The sequence below is a fragment of the Sylvia atricapilla genome, chromosome 3 (assembly GCF_009819655.1).
Source record: "Sylvia atricapilla isolate bSylAtr1 chromosome 3, bSylAtr1.pri, whole genome shotgun sequence".
NCBI classification, from domain to species: domain Eukaryota; kingdom Metazoa; phylum Chordata; class Aves; order Passeriformes; family Sylviidae; genus Sylvia; species Sylvia atricapilla.
In genome coordinates this window covers 53,552,591-53,571,025 of record NC_089142.1, presented here as the reverse complement: position 1 = coordinate 53,571,025, position 18,435 = coordinate 53,552,591, and the positions used below count along the sequence as shown (strand labels likewise).

General features: G+C 38.6%; 1 protein-coding gene across 5 annotated transcripts in view; it reads left to right on the top strand.

The window, feature by feature from the left end:
- PTPRK (protein tyrosine phosphatase receptor type K) overlaps window positions 1-18,435 on the top strand; it is a 380,804-nt gene that overhangs the window by 79,302 nt on the left and 283,067 nt on the right. For all 5 annotated transcript variants that reach the window (XM_066315364.1, XM_066315362.1, XM_066315363.1 and 2 more), the window contains exon 2: window positions 4,425-4,547. In XM_066315364.1, the coding sequence (XP_066171461.1) occupies window positions 4,425-4,547 (123 nt within the window). The remainder of the gene's footprint in view (window positions 1-4,424; window positions 4,548-18,435) is intronic.

Below are 18,435 nucleotides of genomic sequence, written 5' to 3'. Positions count from 1 at the left end.
TTTTATAAAAATCTTCATTAAAGTTTGGTTATTTTTGGGGATTTTATAATTAATTTTGAGATTAAATTTAGGTTAATCTTCATGACCTTGTTATTAAGCAGAGCTTTAATTCACTTTCTGAGAGTTCAGTGTGAGATATTAATCTTTCTCTTTGTAATGAACATTTAAGATTCTTTATCTTTCATAAATGAAAATGGACATGTAAGCAGGAAATTTTTTGAGGCTAGTATGATTTATCGTTTATCTTTTAGAAGGACGTTGAAAGGGGAGTGTGTGAGTTCTCAGTCTGTTTAAGCTAAAGTTGATAACCTAGTGAAGCTTATGAAAAAATATAATGGATACAGTGAATTGTTGTTTTGTTTGGTTTCTGTAAAATGTAAATGTTTCCAAAATACTTCACAAGCAACTGAACAAATTTGATTGATCCAAAATACAATTAGTAGTATGACAAAATAATCATAGACACTTAGAATTCTGTCTTCCTAGTTTTCTTTTCCAGCTGTTGGTAGGATGTTTATTTGTGATGGACGACCGTCTTTTCTCTTTTTTTTTTTTTTTTTTTTTTGTCTTTGGTTGTTGAGGGTGATTTGATGGCTGCTGCCACCACTGCAGGTGTGGCAGTTCATGGCTCTGGTTCATGTTGTCCCATTCAGCTCTTCTGAGTCATGTCCTGATGGCAGTGCTCTTTGAAAGGAGGAGATGCTACTGACTGCCTTGCATACCAGTCCTTTGGCAGTCATCAGGTTGCTGAGGTCAGACCAGTCTGGTGTGTGTATTACTCTTGATCATTGCTGCTGCTGCCATTTTTTTTCAGAAGCATGATAATAGAAGTCTAAAGTAAATGTGGATTTAAGTACTGAAAGATCCAGAACCATTTGAATGTCTGCACTTTGCTTCCAGCCCAGAGATTGAGCAGAGGTATACAAATCACTGTGGCAGGATGTGTGTCTTGGTAGGTATGGACAAATTCCAGTGGTGGGGTAGTATTGAAGAAAATTTTGAGTTATACATCAGCAGTTGCTAAAGGAATGTGGTGGTGATAGGTAATGGGACAGTGGTTGATAGTGAAGTGCTGTTTTATTGAGTTTTGGGGGAAATTACAAATGGCTTAGCCAGAGATTTCTGACTTGTCGTTTGTAGGATATTAGCAGACTGTTGTCAAGATGTTAGGCAACAAATATAAATGGATACTTGAGTTTAGCTACTGACGTTCACTGGAAGGTAGTGAAAGTTCATCAAGCTGATCCGATATCTTCCCTGAGCAATACTGTTACATTATTTTGGACCGTGGCCCAATACCTGTATTAGGGTACTTATAAGTCCTGACCTACTGTGTACTTTTGTCAGATGTGGTTTTACTTTTGAGTGGTCTAAGATTTGATTTAAAATGTAGACAATTTGAACAAATGGCTGGGAAAAAATACATCACTGCAGGTTTCGCCCACTCACCACCTCTTTTCCTTGTGTTTTCCACACAGCATGTTGCACTAGGTTTGTCTCTTACTGCCTGGAGTTATCGAAATAACATGCAGGCAATTGACTGTAAAGACAGAAAAGGAGAGGTCTGAATTGGCTCATGTTTTGAGTCTTAAGGAGTAGTCTGCAGGGGGTTTGAAATGCTTGGCCTGTCTTGCGCTGTTCTAGATAAAACGCTACAGCATTGGTTGTTTAACTTGCCTTGAAGTGTCTCGGTATGTTGGTAAGAGGTAAGGTGGCAGCGTGCTCCACGAGAGGAAGCTATTGGTTCAAGAAGTTGTTACGGGGTTGATATTGTAGTGGGTTGATAATCTTGTCCTGATCAACTTTGCTCATGTGCACGTAGTAGTTGGGCACTTGCTTGCTCTGTGGGTGCAGCCATGATGTGCACACAAGGAAGTTGAGATTGCTTGCTGTTTATTAACGGGTGCCTTGTTATTGCTAATCAGAACTCTGATAACTAAAATTAATAGTGGGTACAAAGACAAGCAATTAGGAACATTCATCTTCCAAACGAGTCTAAAAGATTCATTGGTAGTTTAAATTTATATACTGAGGGCACTTAAACCATTAAAAAGGGTAATGGGTGCCCTGCAGGCATGTGCTTCAAAGCCATATGTCATTTTGATGCTGGGACAGCAGACTGATAACTTCCCTTTAAGGGAAACTGCTATTCATTTATCAGCAAAATGTTGAAGGAAATGTAAATTTTTTTTGCTGTATTTATGTTTTAAGTATTTTTGACTTCATTATAATAGATGTTAATTAGAAAAGTCTCACTGATACCACCAAGGGCACTTGAGTTGGGACATTGAAAACTATAAATATTTCTCTGATACACAAATATTTCTTTCATGCCTTGCAGTCTTTGGCAGTGACACTGATGTAGTAACCGACTTAGTACAGGGAATAAAATGTTGAGGTGTTTTTGTTGCTGCTGTTGATGCTCTGCCTATGTTGTCACAGGGTGATGTTTGAGCAAGTGTTGTTAATACAGAGATGATATGAAGTTTTAAGGGTTTATGGTACAAGGATTTACCACAAATTTTGCTTCAGTGTAGAATTTTCTTTCTGTTCTGGTGTCTTTGCCAGGTGAAACATTGGTAAGCAGGTAATTCTGGGAGTGCTTGGGTACGGGTCTGGCAATGGGTTTTGGTGATATAGGATTATGTAAAATTTGGTTTTATCATTCATTCAAAATGATAAATACTTTTACAGATTTGTGGGAACTATTTGAATTATCTCTAACTAAAGATGCAACATCTCTTGGTGTGGGACACTGTAGATTTGCTTATGGAATTTAGTAAAAGGAACTTTCTCTTCCCTACATATGAACTCTGTGCAAGCTCTCTGCCTGTTATGTGATACTTGAATGCTGTTTTGGGTGGGGCAAAAGCATTTTCTTTCTCAGTTTGGTGACATGCATGCACGTTCTTCCTCTCCTTTTTCTCTGGCCTTACTGAGTTCCACACTGTGTATGTCTTGTACAGAGGAAAGGAATGAGCACAGGCTGTAGCTCCTGATGGTCCTGAATCTCCCCTTTTCCACCTCCAGCCCATTCACCTCCTGAGAGTGAGCTGGTGAGACCCTGGCAGGCCTGGAAGGGTGTTGGCTGTTTGTGTTGTAGTGGTGACTCATCATAGGGCAACACTAGAATCTATTGTAATACGGGGATTTTTGTTTGTTCTCTCAGTACTTGTCCCATATTTTGTATTTTAAAAAGATAGACAACAAAGTCAGAACAAATACCCATTATTCTAGAAGTGTCTTAGCAGAAGGAACTTTTGTTCTGGTGAGCATTGTTATTTGGATTGATGTGCTGGAATTACTGAGGATAGGGAGAAGAGGATGCAAGAAATGCGTCCCTTGACTTTCAAAAATTGTCTTTAGTCTAATTCTTGGGTTCTTATATAACTTTTCTGGATTGAAAAAATGCCACCTAAATAATGATAAATACACTGTGTTTTCTCCTTCACTCTCCTGCTATTGCCTTTTTGTTTTTGAGTAGAAGGAGCAAACTCTAGGGCTGTGTGCCATGCATAGAGGTAACAGCTGCTGCAGAATTGTATGCATGACATCTGTATTTTCTTGCCTTTACAGTTTGCTTTTTCTTTGACCAGGCTCTTTTGATTCTTTTGTTTCTTTCTTCTCAAACCTTGATCTTTTTCTGTGATTGTCATGCTTTCTTCTCTCTTTTTCTAGCCTACTTAATGGCCTTGAGTTAAGAATGGAATAAAAAACTTACCGAATGAGATGAGGAAAACATTACTGTGCTACATGGAAATTCTGTCTTTTTTTTCCTCACATCATTTGCATTCCTTCCATTCTTATTTCTCTCTGTTACTTCTCACAACTTTTCTTGTAAGGTTTTCATATTTGTTGTTTGCGCGACCTTGAAAAAATGCCTTGCTATGTTATGCTAGACTGATTTAGTAAATCAAGATTACCCAATTCATTCTGCAGCAATTATTTAATTTCTAAGTAATTTTAATTATTTTTTCTGACTGTTTTGGGCACCGTACTTCTCCTTGTTGTCAGTGTTTGGACTGCTTATGCTTGCAATGCATCAGAGTTTTTGATTTTCATCTTTGGTCTTTGAGCTTGGTCTATTATTTTCAGTTTCCCCTGTAGTCTAGAGAGCATGTTGCTTTTTGTCATGCAGACTCTGAGATAGGTTTCACTTGAATTGGTGACTTCAGGCTAAGATTTGCTCTGACAGAAGGTGCTCTGGGAAATTGGTTGTGTGGAGTAGTAATGTTTTTACCAAAGAGTGGGGAACGCTGATGAGTGAGTTGTGTCCAGGTTTTACCTTTGTAAATGCAAGCCTGTGAACTGTGGTACAAGGCTGTGTAGGCACTGCAGTTGTGGTGTGACCCAGAGGAACACCTCTGCTTGATTCTTGGAAGATCTCTGCTTTTAAATAAACTAATAACAAGTTTCTTCTCTAGGAGGATGCACGTTTGATGATGGTCCTGGGCCCTGTGACTACCACCAAGACCTCTATGATGATTTCGACTGGGTGCACGTCAGTGCTCAAGAGCCTCACTATTTGCCACCTGAAATGCCTCAAGGTAAGAAATCTCCCAGACACTGAAGGATAAGTTTCTTTATAAACTTGGAGCCCCACTGAATACGGCCTCAAGGCTATGGTCTGAGATCTTCACTTTAACCTTGATAATGGAGGTAATAAAAAGGAACAAAAATAGTAAATATAGCAATCTTGGTAATTGAGAAGCCTTCTTAGACCAAATACCCCTTTAAAGCTGGGGTGGGACATAGGGAAGGGAGAAAGGGAGCCATAATTTCCTCTTTACTCTATGTAGAAATCCTGCTGACTTGAAATCAAATTCTATGTTTTATATGACAGCCAAAGTATCGATTCAATTATTCAAGTAGACACTAGAAGAAATTATGAGAAAAGGGATACAGGCAAAACCCCCATACACTGATTCCTTCTTTCTCTTCCCCCTCAACCTCCTATCATCTGAAGGTAATCAGAAAAGCTTTGATTTATGGAAATATTGCTGTTGTTAATTACTATTTAGGACAGGTAATGAATAACTGAAGAGGCACAGCCTACATGACCTTGCCTGCTCACCTTTGATGAACAGCTTAATCGGTGCGTCCCAGACAGCATGATATGCTGAGAGAATGAAAGCATTTGAAATTCAGCTACATTTTCCAATTAATAATACATTAAGTAATTAATCATGCAGAGGAGGAAGAAAGGTCATGGCTATTTTATTTGTATCTAAAAGGTTTTGTGAAGTGAGGTATATGTGGAGAAGAAGTGGGAAATGTTGCCACACAGAAGTAACCTCATCTTTGCACCATTCCTTCTCCTGCTTTTTGTGTACTGTTGTGAATTATTAACGCTGGTGATCTATATAATTTTACTTCCTAACTGCTGCCTAGCTGGGTTTCCCCTGCTTTGGAGTCTCTGATATGAGCAGGTGTTACCATGCCCAATAACTTGCAAAATAGGTTAATTAAGCAAGACCCGCACTTTATTTAATGGACTTCTTGGTGCTTTGTTTTTGCATAAGAAAGAATAAATTAAAAGTCTGAAACCTCAACATTTGTGATGGTCTTATATTAAAAAAGTTCAAAACAGTATCTCCCTAGTAAGGCCAATATTAGTTACTATTCAGTTTGCATTTTTCAGAATATACATGTATTTTATAAAGGTTGGAAGTATCTTAATTGTGAAGGAAACACCATTTTTGGAAAAATTTGGTATTTCTCAGACCTTTGGCACACCTTGTATAGAAAGAGCAATTTGAAGAACTTGTATTTTGAATTAATCTAAATGATAAGATAGCTTCTTGCTTATCCCAAATAACATACCTGTCATCCTTAGGCAGTTTTGAGAGTTAAATGACACAGTGCTCTCTAGCATGTGATTTCTTTTCAGTTCTGCTATAGACTTGTTTTTCTCTGCGTGTAGTATATGGATTATTTCAGAGGAAGGGTTTTTTTTTTGTGTCTGTATGCAAAATTGTGGCTGCTCAATAAAATCTATCAGAATAAAAGAATTTTTCAGAGATAGTCCAAAGGTGATACAGAAGAAGCTCCAGTTATTATTTTTTTCTTCCCTTGATGAGAATGCTACACCTCTTGTATCAAGCTTGATGTTTGGTGACTGAGATGTGGACTAAAACTAAGCCTCAAATCTTCTCTGATTGGATGAGCTTCCCCTTAAGAAGTTCAGAGCCTTCAGATTCTGAAGATGCACCCCATACCTAGATATTCAAGTTAATTTGTATTTGAAACATCATGATTTTAAATTACATCTAAAAAGGTAACATGGTTCTGGAATGAGTGCTAAATTCTTTGGGTGCATCTGAGGAAATGGAACAGCAAGAGGTTCAGGCAAAAGCAGAAGGGAAATAACTGTGTGCAGTCATCTGCTGTGCAGTGTTTTAACATGGGTGACCCTGATTAACTGTTGAATCTGTAAGTATGAAAGCATTCTACTGCTCATGAGGAAGTTACCCAAGGAGAATAAGATATGGTAATGAAAGTATAGATCAAATTAAACTACTACAATTTTCACTTTGAAAAATGCTGTGTTGTATAACCTGTAGAAGAAGCTATGAATCTCTTAAGGACCACTTTTTCCTATTCTGTTGGTGACAGACAGCAAAGAAGAGAAGGAGTATCCAGAAAAACTAAGCAGCAAAGAAACTGAAGTCCTAGACTAGGGGCTGTTTTCTTTTCATCCCGTCTTCTCAGGCTCTATAATCCTTTAGCTAGGCATAAACCTCCGATTGACACCTCCTCTACATGGACACATTTTTGTAGTGTTTTGAGCCCTTGTCTCTTTGGAATACAGTAAAATGGGGGCTCTAGGTATAGATTTGTCTTTGGAGGAGCCCTGTTTTGCCACTGCATTAGCAAGATAATACCCTTACAGTGAGTATGCAGCTTTCAGCTCTGCTCACCATATTCACAGAGAATCATTGCTGTTATACAGGATTATACTCAATTTTCAAATGACAATGTTCAGTTGTCAGTACTTTCAGAAAAAACTTATTTAAAAAACTCCAAACAACATGAGTCCCCAAAATAAAGAGTGCAAGAGGGAACAGGACATGTAAAAAAGTGGTAAAAGGGAAAAAACTTACAATTGCTGATGTTATGGCAAGTGCTAAATTGACACGTGACAATGTTTTACTTTTGATTCAGGAGAGGTGGTAGTTTAAATCAATGTTGTGCTTTGGATAGTAATGATGAATCATGGGAAATTTTACATCTAATGGCATGTGCTTCAAAGTGCTATGAAAATATGAAAACTTCTCCTAATGGAAATCATTATACCAGTGTAGCAATAGTAAATGCTATTGGTAAAGCAAGTGTAATTACCTCTGAGTAATTAATGCAATTTCAGATTTTCTTTTTTAGACTGACCTAAATTGTATTTCTCAAGCTGTGAGCAGAGACAAAAGCCACTTATCTTAGGTTATGGGAAAAATAAATGCAGTACATAATGACTAATTTCAAAATGAAGTGAACACCAAATCAAGTGTTTGAGTACAGATTTAAATACCAACTTTTAAATTGTCCAAACTGCTGCATACATGATAAAATCTTTGGATTACTTATTAAGACCTAGGAAAACACCTGTTTTCCAATATTAGCTTTCTGAGAGCACATTAAAGCAACTGTGCTACATCAAGCTAAAGATCTGCTGATTCTGAGTGTAGCCATTAGCAGTTGCCTAGGCAAGAATTTATGATAAAAAAGTGCTGATCTGTGCCCGGACTGCTCTCCTGCTTTCCAGCTGTTCGGCATTCAGGGATGTTCTCAACTAGAAACAGTCTTTATTAGTAACATTCTCAAGATGCTATGGTTTTGTGCTGTCAGTCTTGTCGAACTGTGTGTGGGCTCCTTGAAGACTTCTAGTATCTGCTGTGGGCTAAAACAGAGGGCCAGGTTTTGTTATGGAACATGTGCTCTTCTTCCTTTTTTTGGACTTGCACATGATTTCTCTTTTAAATGTGTTGGTCTTACGTACAGGAAGTGTGCAAAGCTGAGTACTAATGGTCTCCTCCCACCCATTCAATTTTTTTTTTAAACCCCTTTTAAATAAAATATAGATTTTTCTCTGGATGATCATTCCAGGTCAAATAGTCCAAGACTACTGAAATGTTCCATACATGGAAATGGTTCTGCAACTTTTGCATTTTGTGGGAGACAGAGCTGGTAAAAAACTGTTGTATTTTTGTAGACATGGTGTTAAAAAATGAAGTCCAAATATTTACCTTGTGGTCTTGGTCTGTCTTAAGAAAGACATCTTCTTGATGTTCAAACAAGCCCTTTAGAGCATGTATTATGTTTTTATGTGTATTATTTTTATACATTATGCTATACAAAATATAAATTGGAGAATGCTTTTAAGCTGAAATCCAACTTTGTCTATGGATATTTTCCAGTTATTTTAGGGGATTATTCATTGTGTGTGGATAACTTAATTTTGCAGAACAGAGAGTAAATAATAGTGCTTTCTTATACCACTGGAGATGTGCAAAGGGGGATTTTATCTATATTAATAATACATTTACTGATGGTTTCACCCCTAGATGGAGAAGATAGTTTATTTACCCTGTTTGCTTTGCCTGTTAAAAGCAACATTACTCTGAGGCTATCCAAGGTCAGGGCATGAGAGCTTGTAATGGGCTGTGTGATGGGAGCCACTTAATGAAGGGCTTTTTTAGCGTAAGGGCTTTTACCCTCATGGTTACAAATGCATTTTGAAATATGTCTAAGTTATAGTGAACAATACTGATGTGCTGAGATGGACATCTTATTTCTGATCTCTCAGATGGATAATGTGCCTGGATTGGATGTGTGCTAATTTTATAAAATATATTTAATAGAAATTTGAGAAAAAAATTAACAGCAGTGGGGGAAGTCTTGATTGCACTTGTCATGTAGCATGACTAAAGAAAAATAAATTAAATCTTTAAAGGTGCTCCTTAATAGAGTTTTGCAAATGCCAACTTTATTTGTTAAAATGAAGAGTATTGCAGAAATAATTTTGTTCACTTTACACAAATTGTGTATAACCTTTGATGGTGATGCCTCATTGAAGAATAAATTCAGTACTCTAAAAGAAAGGAAAAGAAACAAAGCAATGCCGAAAAGTAAACCATTAACATATTCTGGTTTAGGCTGGTATTTTGGGGAAGCCTACGCAGCTATTTCAGAATAGAGAATTTATATGGTGAAAGGTATTGGAGATGGAAGAGAATGTGTTGACAGAAAATTTCAGGATGTACTTTCATGGAAATTTCTTTTTTATGGTTTTTAGGTAGGATGTCTGACTGCTCATTACCACATCCTGTCATACCCAGAGGCATTTTCATGTTTCTGCCTCCTCCCAGTTGTTTTGATATGAATGTGGTTGTGTACTTGTGTGAATTGGAAATAAAAAAAGAAGATATGCAATATGGGTCACTTTGTTAACCCAGTTAGTTCATTGTGCATGTTTAAAAAGATCTACTGTGCTTGTGGAGCTGACGAGGACCACGTTAGCTGGTGGCTTGAGTGGGTACAGGGCTTGTGTAAACCTCTAGGGCACCTGAAAGAAATATGAAAATTACATCCTTAGATTTGTGTGAAACTTAGATGTTCCTGTACAAATAGTGTTGAATATTTGTTGTGATCTGAAAGGTCAGTTGTGCTCGATTTAAGTCCTGCCGTGTACAGAAAGGAAATAACTTTTGTGTCACCTGCATGACCCAAAATGAATTTCATCACAGGACCAATGTAAGTGTTTATGAAATGTATAACTGAGAGAGGGGAGACAAAAGGTCATGAAATTTGTGTTTTAATATAGATTTCATATGGATGTAGCTCAGGAAGTAAAGCTGTAATGTAAATGTCATATAGATGAGACTTCTGGCCTTTTACTTCGCTTAAGCCTGAATTTTTCTCCTGTAGAAATGAATCCACCAACCCATGAATAAATTTAAATTATTTGGATGTGTAAGGGCAGAGTCAGATGAAAGCTAACCCATGAAGCAATGTCTAGTGAAAAAAGAGTGTATTTCTTGAAGCATGGAAAGGATTGAGAGCTCAGCACCAGGAAAAGGCTCACGATGTCCTCGATTACTGAGCTCTTCCACAGTGATGCTGCTCCACATATGATGTGGCAGCTTGCTGTTTTGTGATACAGAAGGGTGAGGTTCAAACAGGGTCTCTTTCTGGGTCTCTTTATTTTAATAGACAGGTGAAGAAAGTTTACTAGTCTACAGAGCAGCTGAGAACTGAATTTTCAGTATTTTGCTGCTCTATTACTTGCATTATTGGTGTAAAGACCTGAGAAACTGTGAGCGAGGGAATTTGTTGACTAGTTCATAGATTGGCAAATGCAATCCAGTAATGTAGTGGTTTTATAATTTGATCATTGAAACCTTATCTGGGTCGTTATGTTATGAAATAAATTGCAGAATCTTGGGTTTGTGTTTGGGGCTGTAAGAGATTCTGATTGTCTTTCTCCCTTTTAGATTTCTTTATGTGATAGGATGGATATGTTTTATTTAAAGTGGCTTTATTATTTTTCCTTGGATGCTTAAGTCTTCATATTCTCCTTCACCCCAAAAGTTGGTATTCATTTCCTGTGTAACTTGTCTATGCACTTTGGAGCTGAATTTATTTGAAGTGCTTCTTTGATCAGAAAAGCGTATTTTCCTGCCTTCCTTGTTTAGTGAGCTTTTACTTGCTTTTTTGTCTCTATTATTTTTAGTAGCATCTTTAACAGAAAGAAACCTACCTTGTTAGTCCAGTGCAATCAATGTCTGCCTAAAGAACATCCTGATCCTATTTGACTCCTTCAGTACAGTGCACTATCAATCTATTGACCAATTCCAAGGGTTCCCTGTTGTTCTCAAATACACTTGATATAAAATGAACAGTGGAGGGGCACAGGGAAGGATTTACAGCTATTTCATAGTGTATCAGTGCTTTTGTACATTTAGATAAGCCATTTTTTCATCAGAAAATGTAGGTATGAGCTTAGTGAAAGAAAAGCTTTTGTAATAATGGTTATAGCTTTGGCATATGAGTAACAAATGTGTTGGGTTTTCATTTATTGACAGATTTCTTGCTGAATTTATGCAAAATTACTTCACCTTCAAGGCCAGCTACTATACCCGCTGATCTACACTAATTTGGTTGGTTTTGCTTTTTCTTTTCCTCTTCTAAGGCTGAGCAGTATAGTACTATTTTGTTCAGCCTTTCCCCTTCCATCTAGTGTATAAAATGTAGCCTTATACGACTGCTCCTTCTTTTTCCTTGTTCTTTTTTCTTCCTAGTTCAATATTTGAAGTATATTAGGATGTTGTTCTGAATCAAGACCACTGAATTAGAGCAAGAGGAGATATCAGTTTGTTATAAAGTTTCAAAGTAGTAGCTCAGTCTTGGACAAATCCACCTTTGCCATCCTGGTACCATCAGAGCATTTGTGACAGTCTTCCTGCTTGTGACAGCCTTCTGTTTGAGCGGTGCAACTTTCTAGCTTCTGGTATCTGTATCACAAGGAGTTCATACAGTATTGGTCAGCACTGTGAACACGGAGAAATGACCAGTTCTGGTCAACTCTTGCCACTCTTGGTCAGAAGCCTGAGATGTAAGTGGAAGTGGTTCATTGCCTTTAAAAAGTCAGCTGCTGCTTGGGAAATTGTGAGCGAGAGTAAGAGGCATTATCTGGAACTGCTGTTTTGGTAGCACTGTGAAGGGCGAGCAAACAGCAAAATGGTGATGTGCTGGCTTTTCAGAATTGAAGGGAAAACAGGGTTGAATAGCACCTTGATAGCCTGGAAGGTGTTAACAGGTTAATGAGGCATTTAGAGGCATTCAGAGTGTGCAAGGCTAGAAGTCCAAGCACATCAAGGAGCAGTGCTTATATGGTTTTTCACAGCTTACCTGCATGGAGAGGAGCAAGCCAGCCCTGCTTTTGAGTACTATGTCTGCCTGTTGTGCTGTTGCCCTACCATCATTTTCACTCTCAGCCTCCTCCTATGTGTATACATGTAGATATATAGCAGTTGCCTTGCCTTCAAATTTTCTGGGCTATTTTGGAGTAGAGTGGAGGGTCAGACTAAGTAAAAGTTATAGTACTGCTGCTTCTCACGTAGCTTCATTTGGCTCAGAGCACGAGTTTGTGTGCTTCTGCTTACAGAGGAAGGCAGAGGGCCAGCACATCTGGTAACCTTGAACCCTCTGTTTGGCACCCATTGGCTGGATGCCCTCATAGAAAAGATAAAAAGCAGACAACTAGTGTATATGAAGTTATTTTATGTTTTCTTGGCTGCTTCAGTTTGCTGTAAGTGTAGATGGCATCCTTCCTATCCCTGTCTAGGTCTGCCCCTATTATTTAGCTTTAACATGTCTGTAGGTTGCCCTAACTGGAAACCTCATTGCTCTGCTTTCTGCTCCCACTCACCTGTGTGCAATTTTTAGCAGTAATATAACCACATCTTGACATGTAGGAGATGGAGGAGAACCCAGATAAGAAGTAGGGGGAAAAAGTAAAGTAATTTTACTATTTGGAAGAGTAAAAAACAGCACCTAGGAACTATTTTGGGAGGAGAGTGAAGGAAAAATACTGTGATATATGAAAAAGATTGGTATTCAGGCAAGATGGAAAAAAGCCTTGGAATAGAATGGATAATGTACAGTGGTTGCTAATGCAAATTACTTCTGAAGCAGTAAACTTCAGAAAGAAATACCATGTGTTTCCATGGCTAGGGTCCTGTGGTAACCTCTTTGGGTACCTCCCCTTCCCTGGGCCAACTTCTGAGTTTGGTCACAGCAGATACAAAGCCTCTTCATGGAAGGGAAGCTATGAGATACTTCAAATTCACTGCATAGTAAGAGCATTCCCAATTTGGTACAGTTAACTCATATCTGAATTACCTATAAATCTATAACCTGGGTAATAGCAATCCCAACCACAGGAGAAGCTATGCCTATAAAAACAAGCAAAAACCTTTAAATAAGATAAGATAACATTCAGCAAGCCAAATAATAGCTAAAAACCAAAGGGAAGTGATGCTTTCCTTAATGTGTTCTGTGTACACTGCCTGAAAATTTCCTGTCTGCTTAAATATTGATTTCTGATCTCCAACCCTTTTACTGCTCAGCATGTAATTTATGTTCCCTTGTGCTTTTGCTGCAGGTCCATGCTGATGCAGCAGTCATTGACGTTTGTTAATAGTGACTACAACTGTGTTATTAATAAAATTATTATTTTATAGAACAGATTTTGAATTAACTGAGAAGATTCAAACTTTTCTTAGTTTGCATAAGGAACAATTACTGTCAGAAAACTGCAAAATATTTAATTTCTCTCATTGCTTACCATAGATAGTTGTTCAAATTTGGTTTTTTGAGCTACTTTGTAGCTCAAAAGCTTGTTTCATCTCTTTTTCTTTTTTTTTTTCCCTCCTTCCTTTTTTATTTTCTTCTGTCACTCTCCCCCAGAACCTCTCTGCTGGGATTATTTTTTTCCTTTTCTACCTTGCTACATAGAAACGCTTTGAAAAGGCAAATCTGTCTTATAGAGGTTGCACAAATCTCATTTCTGAGCATGTAGGCTGTGAAGAGGCAATTGCTGAGGTGATGCTTATTAGGAAAGGAGCAGGTGTGTGTCAGCTACAGAAACAGATTCAGTTGTGTTGCTTTGCTTTGCCTTGTATGTGATGTTTGTGTTTATTTCTGAATCTTGTTTAATCATTAGCATGTGTAATGTTGCTTCCACACACAGAGTGACATTCAAAGATCTCTTTTTATTTTTTGTCTCATCTTCTCCTGGGCTTGAAAGAGTAACCTTATTCAAGTATGTTTTAGAGTAGGTTTTAGAATATTACTAAGAAATTAAATCCATTAAGGACATGACCAACTAGAAAAAAATTACTTTTAAAATGCAATACATTATTTCATTCCAAAACATGTTGCTTCTTCCAAAGGGGAGTGGACTTTCACCAGATTTAAACTGTAATCAAAATTAGCAAGCAGGAAAACTTTAATTAGGTGATACATTTTTAATTTGTTTGGCATTTTACATACTGTCTATACTGCAGAGGAAAAAAAACATATTTTCCCCATCCCCTCTAGGCCCCACATCACCTCAGCAGACTTTGAAAAACACCTGTCTTCTCTCAGAACCCTGCTTCTATCTAGATTCTTCTAGTCTGGAGAGCTATAATCAAGTAATACTCTGACCCAATAAAAGCTCAACGGTGGGATTTTTTTTTTTTTTCTTTGTGAAGATTTTGCTTCATACTTCTTGAAAAAAAGAAGCATTTGATTTTTATTAGTTTCAGGGAAATCGCTTTTAAAGCTCCCAGTCTATTCTACGGTATCACCACAACTTCAAGGAAAGAAAAAAAAAAAAAAATAAAAAAGTGGAACTTCGAGGTACATGTACAATGTACAGTGCTGGACTATCCTGAGGTACTTCAGCTAACCTGCTGTTTCTGAGGTGGGAGAGATGACCCAGCTCTCCACCTGTTGCTCAGTTAACAAAACACCCAAACTTCCTCATGTCCTTTTGTCTTTTTAAAGAACAATTCTCTGAGGATTTGACATGTATTTACTCTGTTTGGGATCAAACTATTTTTAGCTTCAAAAACCCAGCCTTGTATAAACATGAGCAGACATACTGTACTCTTTTAGAGAAAGTCAACAAACAGTATGAACTAAACATCTTTCTTGTGCATTTGTGTTCTCTTATTCCCATGAATGAGGGATCAGTAAGCACATGGCATACAAGCAGAAGAAGCTGTTTTCATTAATTTCTCCTCTTTGGTATAGCTGGACATCTGCTAGCATAGCCTTTACCTTCCATCAGCTTCTCCACTGTGTATGCCAGGCTTATAGCTGGCTTTGAAATCTCCCAAGTTGTGGACTTCCTTGAAAGAAAGAAAGAAAATATGCAGCTGAGTGACATTTGTAGTGACATTAGCAAGTATCCCCTGTACTAACAGTAGAGATGGCTTCCTGTCTCTATTGATTATAGTGCATGGGAGCAGGTTTCCTTGGCTCCAGGCTTTGTAGGTGGTCTCTTATCACTTTTCTCCAGACTGGCAGTAAGAGCTCTGCTTTCTAATTAGACTGCAGTTGCAGGTAGATATTAAGCCAGTGTATGTTTCCAATTAGGTTGCAGCTTCGCAGGTCACGGTGAGCCCGCCTAATACTTTACTGTTGAGTAAAGGGATTATTCTGCTCATCTTTACTCCCTCTCCTCCCTTTGCCTTCATGTTTCAGCTAGCTTCCTTAGCTAGCTCTACTCATCAGAGCTCACAGAGAGCTGACACAGCTCATTATTCCTGAGAAAATGTTGCTGTTTTTCTGGATTCATCTGGCTTAGTGAATTGACTTGACTCAAGTCTGACAAGCATCACAGCCAGCAGCACAAGGGAATGAAGGAGCTGAAAAGACAAGTGGCGTAACAGCAAGAGGAGAGGCAGACACAGGGAATTGTTAGGTCATGCCACCTGTAAGCTATAAACAGCAGTTTTTGTTTTGAATTTTGTGATAAATACAATCTTAATTTCCACCCTGTCAGCTCCAGGGTTTTCATTGCATGGTCTTGCTAGTGCCTTTGTATTGGATCTTGTTTAAAACCAAGAGAGAGTCTGTTCATCTTCTAAGTAAGACAATGGATATTCACATTTGTGTGTAAGTGCTCTCTCCAAATATGGAGAACCACGTAAGCAGCTTCTTTGGAGGATTCAAACAGGTATGTACTTTTGAGTATGTTGATTGCACATTGTTGGAAAACACTCTCCACTGGAATTCATTAAGTGTATAAGGAGGAGGAGAAGGTTATCACCAAATAAAAAATGTTGGTCACCTGGGAGCAAGTGACTGCACAAAAAAACCTGCTGTATCAAGCAAATACAACAGAGGTATTTGTACAATGGCTTAAAGAAAACATGGGTAAAAGTGTTTAATGAACTTCTTAGATTAAAAAGTCTGATGATTTCTTCTAGACTAAATAAATTTTGCAATCCAACCAGCTGACCTAGTATGAAAAAAAACCTCCTTAAAATTACTATGTAAATTTACTTACATTGTATGAAGTTCATGTTACTCACAAGGTGCACAATTTATTTTGCATATATAATTTATATTTATATAAAATTATATTCATGTAATATGCATGTAGAATTTATATGAAGATTTTGATTAAGGAGTGTGAAAGAAGCAAAGCTGCAAAACAGTGTATATAGCTTATGGGTAAGGATCAGAGAATAAATCAGCACAGGTGATTTTGCTATGAGTATCTGCTACAGTCTATCAAGAGCAGGAAACAGATGAAGCCCTCCTTACACAGTTGGTGAAAGCCTCACAGTCAGAGACTTGGAGAAATGCTACCTTCACAAACAAGGAAGAGCTGTTTGGGTATGGTTAAGGGCAGCATCAGCTGAAATGATCATGAGCCTTGAGTTTGAGATCCTGAGAAGGGTCCCCAGGGCTAACAGCAGAACTACAGACCTACAGAAGTTTGAAGAGCAGATTTTGACCTCTTCAGAGACTTGCTTTGCAGGATCCTGTTGGGAGGTACCCTGAAGGGCAAAGGGATTCAAGAGAGCTGGTTGATCAAGGACAGCTTCTTGGAGCACAGGGATGGACTGTTGCCTTGTGTAGAGTTGAACAGGCATGGCAGAATGGCATTATGGATGAACAGAGCCTGTGCACTAAAAGAGTTCACAGAGACAGAAGCAGGAAGAGACCACCTTGAAAGATATGGAGACATTGCCTGCTCGTAATAGGGATGGAGTCAGGAAAGCCAAAGCTCATCTGGGATTCAAGCTAGAAAAGGACCTGGAGCACAAGAGGAAAGCTTTCCTCCATTGGTACACTGGCAACAAGAGGGAGGCTAAGGAGAGTATAGGGCCATTTATAGTGAGATTAGGAACCCAGGGACAAAGGAAAGAGGATGTACTTAATGCCTTCTTTGCTTCAGTTTTCAGAGATAAGGACTTATTCCCAAAACTTTCAAGGTCTTTGAGAGTGGGACTGATGAGATGTGGGCAGTGGGATCACTTAACCACTTGGACATTCACTAGTTTCTGGGACCAGCTGGAATGCATCCAAGAGTTGGCAAATATTGTGAGGCTGCTTTCTCTTATCTTTAAAAGTTCGTGGCACTTAGGGGAAGCTTTGCAAGACTGGGAAAATACAGTGTCACATCAGTTGTTAAAATGGATTAGAAAAAGGATACAGGGAACTGCAGATCATTATAGAAACAGTTTCCAGGCACATGAAAGGCAAGAAAGAAGTTGGTGGGAGCAGGCAGCGTGGGTATGAAAAGGACAAATCAGACATGATGAATCTTACTGCTTTCTGTAGTACAAGGTGGCATATGTCCCATATCTTGGCTTTAATAGGCCTGTAACACAGTCTTTCATGGTTTACTTTTCTCTGAACTGGGGAGATACGAGCTGTGCAAATAGATGATGAGTTCAAAATTGGCTGAACTCCCAGATTCAAGGCTGTGATCAGGGGTGCAAAGGCCTGGTGGTCAGTTTAATGTCTTTAGTGCCCTCAAAGGCAGGGCTGGGCTTGAAGGGTCGTGGACAGGTTGAAGAAATAGACTGACAGGAGCGACATGATGATTTACAAGGGGAGATGGAAGGTCTTGGCCCTGGGGAGGATCAGCAGCCTCATGCAGTAATACTGCATGAGGGCAGCTAGCAGAACAATGGCTTTGCAGAATCTGGGAGTCCTGGTGGAGCTTGAATCAGCAGGGCATCTTTGCAACAAGAATGGCTAATGGCCTCCTGAGGCTGCTGGAGTACACACGGGCAATCCTTCCCTCCTGCTCAGCACTGGTGAGACACATTTCAAGTGATGTGCCTGCTTCTGTGCTCTCCATGACAAGAATGCCATGGGCATGCTGGAATAAGTCCCATAAAGGCTACCAATCTAATTAGAGACTGGATCACAGGACGTTCAAGGAGAGACTGAGAAAGCCTCCCAGCCTGGAGGAGGGAAGGCTCGGAGGAAATAGGCTCAAGGCTCTTGACCTTATTTGTGGTCAAGAAATGCCTCACTGGAAGATACAGGAAAGGTAGAGCCATGCACTCTTCTCATGGTGGTGGGATGAGGGGCAGTGGACACAAGTTGGAATATGGAAAATTTTGGTTTGTTCTTTTTAATAAGCGATAAAATCAGAACAGATGTCCAGCAGTGTGATAGGCCTGTTATGTAGTTTAGTATGATTTGAGTAGTGTGTTGGAGGCCACCTCCAGAGGTGCCTTCTGACCTGAACCACTCTATGATTTCATGAAAACAGATATATGAGCATGTTGATTAATATAAATAATATAGTTAATTAATAATTAATTAATCCAATTAATATAAATTAAGGTCTAGAAAATTAGGATTGTGAAACCTAAATAGGAGAAATAGACTAGTGAGCTAAACAAGACGGAAAATGGTGTG